The 12,175-nt window shown below is 45.4% G+C and overlaps 1 protein-coding gene across 6 annotated transcripts in view; it reads right to left on the bottom strand.

Annotated features, from left to right (window-relative positions):
• Positions 1–12,175, bottom strand: part of syne2a (spectrin repeat containing, nuclear envelope 2a) — a 204,854-nt gene that overhangs the window by 4,564 nt on the left and 188,115 nt on the right. For 5 of the 6 annotated variants that reach the window (XM_031837346.1, XM_020496695.2, XM_031837349.1 and 2 more), the window contains 15 exons: positions 11,823–11,985; positions 11,160–11,353; positions 10,113–10,263; positions 9,507–9,689; positions 9,037–9,174; positions 8,449–8,640; positions 7,971–8,259; positions 7,684–7,755; positions 5,200–5,342; positions 4,246–4,372; positions 3,916–4,118; positions 3,096–3,296; positions 2,329–2,457; positions 1,337–1,522; positions 205–332 (listed from right to left, as the gene is read on the bottom strand). In XM_031837346.1, the coding sequence (XP_031693206.1) occupies positions 205–332; positions 1,337–1,522; positions 2,329–2,457; positions 3,096–3,296; positions 3,916–4,118; positions 4,246–4,372; positions 5,200–5,342; positions 7,684–7,755; positions 7,971–8,259; positions 8,449–8,640; positions 9,037–9,174; positions 9,507–9,689; positions 10,113–10,263; positions 11,160–11,353; positions 11,823–11,985 (2,499 nt within the window). The remainder of the gene's footprint in view (positions 1–204; positions 333–1,336; positions 1,523–2,328; positions 2,458–3,095; positions 3,297–3,915; positions 4,119–4,245; positions 4,373–5,199; positions 5,343–7,683; positions 7,756–7,970; positions 8,260–8,448; positions 8,641–9,036; positions 9,175–9,506; positions 9,690–10,112; positions 10,264–11,159; positions 11,354–11,822; positions 11,986–12,175) is intronic. The other variant, XM_031837347.1, reaches the window with a different exon arrangement.

The following is a 12,175-nucleotide window of genomic DNA, read 5'->3' as shown; positions in this document are numbered from 1 at the left end:
AGGCACATTGTCGGTAGTGCAGCACTGCAGTGCACCTTCAATTGGATTCCAGCCCAAGTGTCTATAATCATCTCAACATTGACAATAATCATTTCTATTTTTTATATTTTCTGTTATATACTGTATATTCTATTTGCACTGCGTGATTACCTATTGTAATAAAGCATTTTTGAACTGAAGAAATTTAAACTATCTGGTCCGTACCTTCTGCCAGCTGAGGTTGGTGTGGTATTGGTGCTCTCCTCTTGACTGGCATTAGACGGGGACTGACTGCCCTCCGCCTGCCCTCTGCCCTCACTTGCAGCCGGACCTGCAGATAGAGTCCCACAGTCCTGCAGCAAGGGCAGTAAACACGTCAGGTTGTTCATTTGAATGGTTAGAAAATTAAATAAAAGTCTCACACTCCTGGTTCCGATGCAATACAGTTAATAAATACCAATGTTTTGACAGCTTAACTGCTTTAATCAGGGTTTCAATGGGCTCATTTGGATGGAGCATGGTGCCAGCAACACAGTCGTGTTCATTAGGCACCAAATGTAAGAAAACAGACTGAAACAAGAAGGGACTACCTGGATTTGTCTATTAGGAAACGCTCATTTTGGTGTTCCATTGCGAAATGTTTTAAATCCATTTCCATTGCGTGCCCTAATGAACACGACTCAGGAATGTGGGTTGTGTCAAATTTGTTTTAAGACATCTTTGCAGTGTAAACCCGAAAACGTGTGTTTCTTGCTGTATCTTTAAGTCCACATAGACTCCCAGTTTCAGTCTGTTTTCTTATGTTTCTTCTAAATGTGTTTCCAATTCTGTCTGGTAAACAATGTTCTTTGTGCATTTCTAGAACATTGTCAATGTGTCATTTCTGAATCCATTCCTGGGGCACCTCCAGAAGGGGCATAGTTTTGTTCGAGCCAAGAACTAATACACCCGGTCCAACGAATCAATGGCTTGGTGATTGTTGGGCGAGATAAAAAATGTGCACCACCTTGTGGAGGTCCCTGGTGATTGGGATTGCATAATCCATAAACCGTGGAGTGCATTGTTGGGGTCAATTCAATTTCAAGTCATTCAAATCAGGAATGTAAACCAACAAAGGTTTGAGTTTACTTCCTGAGCTGTCTATATTGGAATGGAATCAACCACAAACCCTAGCAAAGTTTGTGGGGCAGGTTTAAATTCAATTCGATTGAAGTTAGTCAATTGAGGAAGTAAACTCAAAGTCCAATTCAATCATTGAAAAAAATTACTTTTATTTTAAATGATCTCAATAAACGAAAAAGGAGAAGCAATTTTTTTAAATGTTAAATTCAAATCACTTGGTGTGGGGTCTCCTTACCAGGCGCTCCTGCACGACGCTGAGGTCGTGGGCCACCTGGCGGAGCAGTGTCCACAGTTTGTTGGCTGTCACGTGGAGCTTCTCCTGAGCCTCTATGCTCTCCTCCTCCGCTGGCTGCAGCTGGCCCCACAGCCCCTGGAGCGAGCCCACCTGGCTCTGTCTCGCCCGCAACTCATTCTGCAGGCCCTGGAAAAAAGGACACACACAGAGACATCAGTCGAAGGGGAGCTTCCGAACCCGTGGAAAATTATCAATGTAAAAACTCATTGGCCAAACCATTGATAAGGGAATGTGCAACATTTACAATGAGTATACTAAACATTAATATTGAGTTGCAACCCCCCCCCCCCCCCCACCCCCCACACTCAGAACAGCCTCAATTCATGGGAATGGATTCTACAAGGTGTTGAAAGCGTTCCACAGGGATGCTAGCCCATGTTGACTCCAATGCTTCCCACAGTTGTGTCATGTTGGCTGGATGTCCTTTGGGTGGTGGACCATTCTTGAAACACATGGGAAACTGTTGAGCGTGAATAACCCAGTAGCATTGCAATTCCTGACACAAATCGGTGCGCCTGGCACCTACTACCATATCCCATTCAAAGGCCCTGAAATGTTTTGTCTTGCCCATTCACCGTCTGAATGGCACACATACACAATCCATGTCTCAAGGCTTAAAAATCCTTCTTTAACCTGTCTCCTCTCCTCCTCCATCTACACTGATTGAAGTGGATTTAACAAGTGACATTAATAAGGGATCATAGCTTTGACCTGGATTCATTTTAATTTTTTTTGCAGACACTCTTATCCAGAGCAACTTACAAGAGTAATTAGGGTTAAGTGCCTTGCTCAAGGGCACAGCAACAGAGCCTTGTCGGCTCTGGGATTCAAACCAGAAACCTTTCAGTTACTGGTCTAACGCTCTAACCACTAGGCTACCTGCCACCCATCTGCTCAGCCTACTCAGTGTATATCCCACTCCCCTCTCTCACAGTGAGTGTGTTGCGGTGCTCCAACAGCATGCCTGGCGGCGTGTCCGGGTGGTGGATGTCGACGGCGTAGCGCCTGCTCTCGGCATGGGCCAGCCACAGCAGCAGGGAGTGCAGCGTCTCGTGGAACTCCTGCCGTGGGTTAGAGGAGAAAGGGCAAAGGTCAAGGACCTCAGGTCGGTGCATAGTAAGTAAGCATTGGACAACTAATCCTGTCCAAACCAAAACCGTCCATAGGGGCATGAACCCATCTATTGATTCTGTATTGTGAGGCAGCTTGAACTACAAGTACACCCCATGGATAGGACGGTAGGTCGCCGCATTGGACGTCATAATAATAATAATTGTATTTTCTGCAGAGATACTCAAGAGACGTCAGATGACCTTACAACCAGGTAAGGATCTATTTTTCTGGTCGCTAAAAAGAACATTTTCCAATCAGCATACAACCAGACCATGGCATCACAGAAGACATCAGAATGACTTAATTGCTGCCAGTTTTACCATCTGGACAGGTTGGACATTTTTCTTCTGGCCCAGCAAAAGCACGCCTGATGAAGGGCAAGGGTTGTTGAATCAGGTGTGCTTTTGCTGGGCAATAACAAATATGTGCAACCTTGAGGAGCTATACCCCAGGAACCAAAATTGAGAAACAATTTACTCCCAGTGTGCAAAACCGGTTGAATTACGTATTTTCTAGGCAAAACTGGTTGACAATATGTCATTTCAAACAGTTTTACCCACTGTCCTGTAACTGTACAGTAACTGACCTGACATCGCATGACAGTGGTACGCAGACTGTCCTGCCACTCCTCCAGGCCAGTGCAGGCCAGCATCCAGCCCTGGTTCATACTAGCCAGGCCCTCCCCTAGCTCCCGGGCCTCCGGACCGTCACACCCCCCCAACTCGCGACCGCCCAGATTAAGCGACAGCATGACGGCCTTGTAGTGAGCAAATACCTTCTGCATCTCCTGGAGTGAGAGAGAGCGAGAGTGAAATGTATAGTGTCGATAATTATTGTACCATCTAAACCGCTGAGAAAAATCTTTTCAGTTACCAAAAATATAGTATTTTCAGCTTTGAAGCTGAAAGTAAAAGAAGCTAAATCTAAACTTAAGAAGGGGAAGCATAGAAATAGAGCACATGGTATGGATCTATCAGACTTGCTTTCAATAAGAATTACAAATCTATAACTCACATTTGGTCAGGCCACGCACAAAGCTACATACTGGGCCTTTAAAGGGACAGGTAGAGGGGCAATCTGACTTAAACAACAACAAAGCAGATTGCCCCTTTAAAGAGACGATTAAAGGGATAGTTGACTTCAAAATGTACATTTGCCCAATGTTTTTAAACCTCAAAAGTGGCTCTCTAGAGATAAGTCCACGTCCCAGGTCAGCTATCTGTTGTGCAGATCCAGCTATTACCCTATTATGCCTCAAACCAAAATTAATGGAAAAGATGAGCACTGTATGTAGTTCATTTCCTTACCTTGAATGGAGCAATGTATGGTTTCCATATTTAAAAAGCCTTAGTCTCAGCTGTCCTAAAATGGACACTGTAGTACAGTATAATATTCAGAAGCCTTACCTTGAGTTGTTTGACCCTAGCCTCCATGTCTTGGATGCTGGTGGGGGTCTCAGGAACCTGCACTCTCTCCAGCTCTGGCGTTACCCACCCCAGCCAGGAAGTGATGTCACGCAGGTCAGAGGTCAACTGGCAAGGCTCCCGCATTCCAGACAGCAGGTTGCTCCTGGCCTGAGCCTGCAGCAGCTCCCAGCGCTCGATCACCCCTGAGAACACAAATACGCCCACAGGCACACACACATTTGTGACATACATTTATTTGTGCATCGCAAATATTGCATGACGGCAGGTAAGAATGTTCACATGTTTCCTCCCTCAATGTGTGTGCGGTACCTGATTGTTTGTCAGCGGTCGTCAGGCCAGTGAGGCCCTGTTCCTCTGGCTGCTCCTCATCATCCAGGATCAGGGAGACCCTTTTGACACTTTTGATGCTACCACTGCACTCTGACATCAGACGCATCTGTAACGCAGACACACACTGTTACAGCATGTAACACACACCAATGCGCATGCATGCACACAAGGACAAGACGGCATACAGAGAGGAGGTAGGCACTCTGACAGTGTGGTGCCAGGTAAACAACCTCTCCCTCAATGTCAGCAAAGCAAAGGAGCTGATTGTGGACTTCAGGAGGAACCAGGCTCGGCACGCCCCCATCCTCATCAACAGGGCCGCAGTGGAGATGGTCAATAACTTCCAGTTTCTCTGTGTTACACATCTCCGATGAGCTGATATGGTCAAACCATGGTGAAGAAGGCACGACAGTGACTCTTCAACCTCGGGAGGCTGAAGAAAGGTCTGTTCCCGAGGGCCCTTGTTCGACAGTAGCACCATCGAGAGCATACCGTCGGGCTGCATCACAGCTTGGTGACTCCACCACCGCTCAGCCCAACGCATCATTGGGTGCACACTGTCTCCCCCTCTCAACAGAAAACTTCCCACACCCCAATAGACATTTCTATTTATCATTGTCGCAGTTCTAAACTGTGTATTATTAATATGACATGTTTTATTGTTTCATTCATTCACTCGCCGCTTAATCATTTCACTGTATACTGCAAATACATCTCTGACCCTGTGCTGGTGACTAAATAAAAATATATAATTTAATCTAATCACACACACAAACACTAGGTGTAGCCAGAGGGGGGCAGCAGAGCAGATTTATGTAAGGAGTAAGGGGAAGTTGCCCCTAAATGGATTAGCATTTTCCCTACTAATGGGCATGGTTAAGATTGGGGAGGGGAAGCTGATCCTAGGATACATTTCAGCCCGGAGCGACTTACGTAGCCTTGTTTGAAGGGAGTGCTAGTGTGTGTAGGTGAGGGGTCCAGGCCGTCAGGAGAGTCCAGGTGGAGGGATTCCCTGTCCGGGTCGCCTGGTGAGCGCCAACTTGGAGATTCGGGTATGGCCATGGATCTGAGTGGAACTGAGAGGACCACACACACAAACACACACAGACATGCATGTACACGCACATGCAGACACACACACACACCCCGTTAGAGCCTGAGTTTACATTGAAAACACAATAATAACCACATTTTCCCTGCAGACCATTCTACTTCCAATGGGCATAGACGTAATTTCAACAACTAGTTTTGATTTACATGAGTTGTCAATGAATATGAATTCTATGTGAAATCAACAAAAAATGTCACGTCATTAGATTTTTTTTAAATTTTTTTTTATTGAAAATCCAATCAGTTTCCCATGTTGATTGAATATTATCACATTGATTGTTTGTTGTTGAAATGACGTTTAAAAAATGATTCAACCAGTTTTTGCCCAGTGGGCTTGCTCTGGTTAAAGGAGATTTTCTGCCACCCAAATAATAATGCCATACAAGTATAAATCAAGCAGTGAAAGAATCCATGTGTGTGCATCTTTATTCCCATGCAGTATTTCAGGCGGTAGACAGTAGCAAAGGGAGGTTATGGCACAGCAGTGGGGTGAATTGTAGTTGGATCTGGCAACACAGATGGGAGTGGTTTCACTGTATCTGGCAACCCTAAGTGGATTTTACGCTTAAAGCCTATTTACTATGCAGACAAGTCTCTAACTGAGGTGTAAGTAAAGGTAAGTAGCCTTGCCCGAGCCAGAATGGCCCATGGGGCAGGAACCTATCTTCTGTTTCCTTAGCGTGAGGTAGTTTGATGTACAAGTACATCCCCTGATTTAACCAATCACATGTTTTGATTGGTATACTAACTGTGATTGGTCCCTTGAAATGTATAAAAAGACTCATTCTGTTTTACTTCTGTAAAAACCCTGACGAAGGCCAGAAGCCATAACACATTGCTTCTACATTTAGCAATAAAAATGCTTTTTTACTTAACGCCATTGTCCTCCAGGTGTTGCTGAATCACCTCTCTACTTCAAATACATCCCCTGGACAGGACGCTAGTCTGTCACAGGGCCTTACCCCCAATCTGATCTCCTTAAGGCCAGGCACCACACGCTAATTATTTTAATCATATCACAATCAACTTTTATCAGTTGAATAAAATATTTTTTTGACATATTACTACAATATGCAAATGAGGCGATTTATTATTAAATAGTGCATATTTGCATACAACGCAAATAAATAAAAATCTAGACACTGGATTAAGTCAGCCTAAATATTTTTGTTTCATTTTGTTAAGACACTCCAGGACCGGACCTTGTGGATAAATACTTCAATCTTTCTATCTGTAAAACACTGAAGACATTTAAATAAATAAAATGTTAACTAGAATAAAACAGCATATCAACAATTCCCTCGGGGGCAAGTCCCGAGAATATATCTAAGGATAACCACACACAATTTTGATATGGTCAAGCAGATCCTTCTGACGCTGAGAAAATTAGTTGGTGTGTGGGAAGAGTCTGACTTTTGGGAAATGGCAGTTAAAGACAAGTACACTGAATTAAGACTACCAAATACCAAAAGCCTATTTAGACCCAATCACCATCTCTTCAAAGTAAGTTACTAAATGTAGACCAGTTTGTAACATTTTGTATGAAATGGACTTTGAAATGATGTGTAATCCTATGTAGTGAGCTTTGACATGATTGATGTATGTTCATTTTAAAGTTGTTCAAATTCATAAAAATGTTGACGGTAATATGATAAACTAAAGAAAATATACATTTTCATCAAGTTTTTTAAACGTTTATGTTTACTCTTTAAAAAGACTAATGTTAATGGACCAAAATACCCCCAAAATCTCTAAATTGACAGGTAGATGAAAAAAATTCATTTCAGCATGTGGTGCCTGGCCAGCATGTGGTGCCTGCTGAGTGTCCTGCAGAGACACATCGGGTTCCATTTTTTGAGTCTTCGGTATGACTCGATCAGGGATTGAACCCCCAACCCCCAACCTTCAAATCGAGAAAAAAAAAACAACGCTGTGGCTTGGCTGGTCTAGCTGTAATGCTGCAGCCTCTGGCACACTTGTCAGCATACATTTGAATTTGGCCTACTGCTCTTTGACACAACTCCCTGTCATCGTCTCTCTATTTTTGTTAAATGAAATCAGAAAATATACATTTTAAAAAAATGACACTGAGCTGAGATGTAGCCTAGTGAAATTGTTAGTGAGCTTTAGCTCTTTTGTGAGCGGTGATCACACTTTATAGTGAGGACTATAAGATGGTGTACTTTAGCAGTTTTGCGTGAGGTTACTGTGGGGTTGCGTGAGGCATGCCCCAAGCCTAGCAGAACCCGCTTGTATATAGCCACCCAATGGCATCGGCATGGAAGAGGAAACCATAGTGGTGCCTACCAGAGGGATCAGCTCCCAGTGAGAGAGCCGTGGCTTTCACAAAGTCCTCTGGACTCTCTGTAACCTCCACCTCTGGAGAAGAGTAGAAGAGGGCCAAGTTGAGTGTGAGTGTGTGTGTGTGTGTGTGTCTGTGCGTGACTGTCACTGTCACTGTGGCTGTGTGTGTACATGAATATACTGTATTCATAAATACCACAGCATTGTTGAATACTCATTACTGATTGTAAGACAGACACACATACACACTTAGTTGTCACCAGAGAGGAAACATGAACACTGTATTTTACCTGACAGAGTACTGTAGTAGGTCCCGTCTTTCTTCTCAACCTCCTCCTCCTCGTGGGACGAAGATCCTCCTACGTCTCCCGTGTGGTCCCATTCCAGAGGGATGGAGTCGCACACGCTCACGGGTGTCTCCCGGCCCGAACACTCCAGGGGAGGGGCCAACAGGTGGGTGGGTGTGGCAGGGGCACTCCCCTGACTCTGGCTCCGCCCCAGCCAGGAACGGCCAATCAGCTCGCAGCTCCCCACCAGGGGCTTGTCCCCGCTGAAGAGCTCCGGTTCCTCCTTCAACACCTGGAGAGGAAGAGAGGAGATTGTGTCAGGAGCTAGTGGAAGCAGATCACCTTGCCATACACTTCCTGGCAATAGGAGTACAACTCTTCTGTGTGTGTGTGTGTCGCTCTCTCTCTCTTTGTTGGGGTGTGTTTCTCTTTTTTGTGTGTGTGCCTGTACATCTGTGTGTATGTGTCCACACATACTAACCGGTGGCTGCGTGAGGCGCTGGTGGAAGCGGACCACCCTGCCAAACACCTCCTGACAGTAGGAGTGTAGCTCCTCTAGCTCGTCCTCGATGAGAGCGGCGTCCAGCGGAGAGCTCCTCTGGATCAGGCCCTCGCCGAACACAATCAGCCCGTCGATGCGCTCCGTGTTGAGGGTGATCTCCCTCTGGAAGGACTGGAGGGGAGAAGATCAGTTTGGCATATTCCCCACTAATAGTTGTGGTTGGGATTGGGGGAGGGGAAACTGATCTAAACTAAACTAAATCTGTACCCATGGCTGGGAAACTTCACCCCGGAGCTAGAATGTGAGAGTGTTTGGTTGACTGTGTGCATGAGTGACTGTGTTAAAGCTGGCCATGGGATGCGTGTGTGACATGTGTGCTCTCCTGCATCTGAGTGCGTTACTGTGGGAATCTGAGTTCACATGTGCAAGACAGTAACTGTGTGAATGCACATTCCTCCATGTGTGTGTGTGTGTCCACTAGTGAATATGCGTTCCTGAGCTTGTGCGTGTGTGTGTAATCCCTCTGTCTGCCCCACCTTCCCCCAATCCCACCCATTCCCCCCTTACGTTGAGCTGCTTCATCTTGTGCTGCGTGTCTGTCTCAGAAAAGTGCTCCACGTTGGTGAGCTGCAGGTCCATCTCCGTCAGCCACACCAGCAGGTTCTCCCTGGTCCCCTCAAACTCCTCTCTCTGCCCCGTAAAATGCTGCAGCGGGGAAGGGGAAAAGAGACCGTGAGTTTTTGTCTGTAAGAAAATAGTGCTTGATAGTGTGCACACCTAGAGTCAAGGTGCAGATAAAATTCAAGATTCACATGGGGGGTGGAAAACAGTCATAGCTCTGGCTCTTGATGTAAAAAATAAAATAAAATAGACGATTTGGCCATCTTGGTCCCTTAAAAATAGGAAAAGCAATACGCCAATGATTTCTTAAGCTCTGATAGACAGTAAGGCCGATGTGTAAGCTAACTAAAGTAACACTGGCAAGCACAGTGTGCATATTTTTTTATTTTCTTTAAAAATAAATAAATAAATATCACCTTTAGCCTGCGTAAGATGGCCGCCGTCCTCCTGTGCAGTGTATCCCAGCGGCAGTTGCCCTCATGGACCATAACCTTGATGCGGCTGGCGCCGTCTGTGCGGTTCTCCCGGGCCAGCCTGCGGTACTGGTTGTTGACCAGCTCCAGCTGGGTCATACGCTCCTGCACCTGCCTCTGGAAGCCCTGCGTAGGGTGGGGAGGGAGGGGATGTATGGTGGATGGGGGAGGTGTAGAGGGTATTCCGAGAGTGAGGGAGGGAGGATGAAAGGAAGCGAGGGAGGAAGATTATGAGGGAAGATAAAAGGAAGGATGGAGGGAAGGAGGAGGGAGAGAGGGTTGTGAATAACATTGATTGATGAATATTGGGGAAAGGATATGATTAAACCAACCATCCAGTAACCGAGCCATTGGTTAGTTAATAGAATACAATGAAAATCTCAGACAGTGTCTGTGTCTGCAATGGCAACCTATTCCCTGCAATTTGCACTACTTTTCATCAGAGCATTGGGTAAAAGTAGAGCACTATGTAGGGAATAGGGTGCCATTTTGGAGGCAGAAGTGAACTTCACTGTCAGTTCCTATAGGGTCCTGACCCCCAAAACTGACCTCAAACTTCTTGAGCTCCTCCTTGGCGACTGTGTACGGAACGTTGTCAGAGTTGGGGTTGGCTGCCGTGCGTTCGGCCAACTTCAGCCAGTCCTCAAAGCACGAGTAGTCATCCAGGAACTTACACCACAGCCTCCAGGTCTCCTCGATCCTATCATAGGGAAACATCAGTGTAGGATAAAGTTGCCCTGAGACGCTAATCTTGGGTCATGTTTTGCAATCCTCCCACTAATACGCAAAGGAAAGATTCACCCATGTTGAATGTTATATTGTTTGCGTGCATCTCTGAGCGATGTTCTATCAATTCTCTGAGTGATTTTATGTTTTCTTGTGTATCGGAGCTATTGCCGTTTGAGCAGGCGGACATTTGTCAGGTATGACTAGCACTGCGATTAAACCGCTCTCACTACACTGGAAGTTAAAAGGAATATGACTTTAAGATCTCAAAAACATATATCATACATGTCAGATTTAAATACTAGCTGATGCCATACCAGGTTGTCTTCTTTCGAATTAGCAATTTATTATATTTTAGCGATATTCCTACTTTGAGAAATGTATAATTTAGGGTCCACCACATTTCTCCTATTTGTCTGCCTCTTCAGTCCAGGGTGCATTGCATGGTGCTGCTGCGAGACACATCGATCTGCAGGTTGAACATGGTGAGATTTCCACAACAAGTTTTACATGTTGCTACCAACCTTATTATAACGACAAAATTAAACATTTGTTAACAACATATATTGTTCTCACATATTAGTGTTATTTAACACTTTAAATGATAGGAATTAGTGGTTTTGGGTGGATAGTTCCTTTAAGGTTAGGATAAGGGAGGGGTGATCTTAACCCAGATGAAACTTCGCTCTGGACCGCGAAACATCACCATCCATCACCATCCAAATGAACCCACAAACTTCATTCATCACTTTTAGTAACACTTTGTATAAGCCACCTGTTTGGTAATGCATTATAAATACATTATATATTTTGTGGGGATTGATTGATTACACACATGTGAGTGAGTGTGTGTGTGTGTGTGTGTCCTACCTGAGCCTCCTCTCCAGGGACATGGCACAGATGGCCTTCCAGCGCTGGTCTAGGCTGCAGGTGGTCTGCTGGATGGAGTCATTCTCGCCGTCGCCGCCGCCACCACACGCATCCTGGTCGTGCAGCAGGATGTCGCACAACCTCAAGACGGACGCCACGCCCTCCGTGTGCTGCTCGATGTCCCTCTGCAGCTCCTGTGGATGGAAACAAGGACAAACTTAGCGTAATGTGGACAGACAGATGGACAACGTTGGACACGGCTATTGACAAGGCTATGCATTGGATGGTTGTTTGTTCAATGGGGTAATATGTTTGTATCTATCGCCATCTATTCAAATAACTAAAATAAAATGAAATCAATACAGATATGGTCATTACAATCTATATCTGAGTAATAGAATGTTTTTGGCCCAGCACCGGTAGGACATTTGTGATGTGCATATTACACAAAAACACCTTTTTGAATCTGTATTTATACAGGTAAATCACTTCATAATATTCACTATGGCAACCTGGGTTGTGTTCAAGGGAAAACATTTTAAAGCTTTAAACAGGTACTCCCTCCCTGTTCATTTGGTGCCTAATAAACAGGACCCTGGCACCCACATGCTAAACTGACCCAAGATCAGTGTCTAGGGGCAACTTCACCCTACTACCACCCACCTGCTGTTGGGCAAGCCGTCTCTGGATCTCCTCATGGTGACACACGTTGTAGGTGACGGGCTTGGCCAGCTGGGTCTCGATGCGGGACAGCCATGATCGCAGGTTGCTCATGTTCTTGTCCAGCTGCTGCACCATACCCAGGGTCTCCTTCAGCTTCCTCACCCTGCACACACACACACACACACATACATGCCCGCCCACCCATACACACAAAGGGAAGAGAGTCAGAGCAATACTACATATCTGATAATTAACTACAACCAACATGCCTACTTCGATTGTTTGATTGAGTCTTTCTGGAGTGGCAGGTGGACAGGGTTTGTACTTTTGGAACCATTCAACTACCAAGTTGA

The sequence above is a fragment of the Oncorhynchus kisutch genome, linkage group LG12, assembly GCF_002021735.2.
Source record: "Oncorhynchus kisutch isolate 150728-3 linkage group LG12, Okis_V2, whole genome shotgun sequence".
Taxonomy (NCBI): Eukaryota; Metazoa; Chordata; class Actinopteri; order Salmoniformes; family Salmonidae; genus Oncorhynchus; species Oncorhynchus kisutch.
This window is presented reverse-complemented; position numbering and strand designations above follow the sequence as displayed.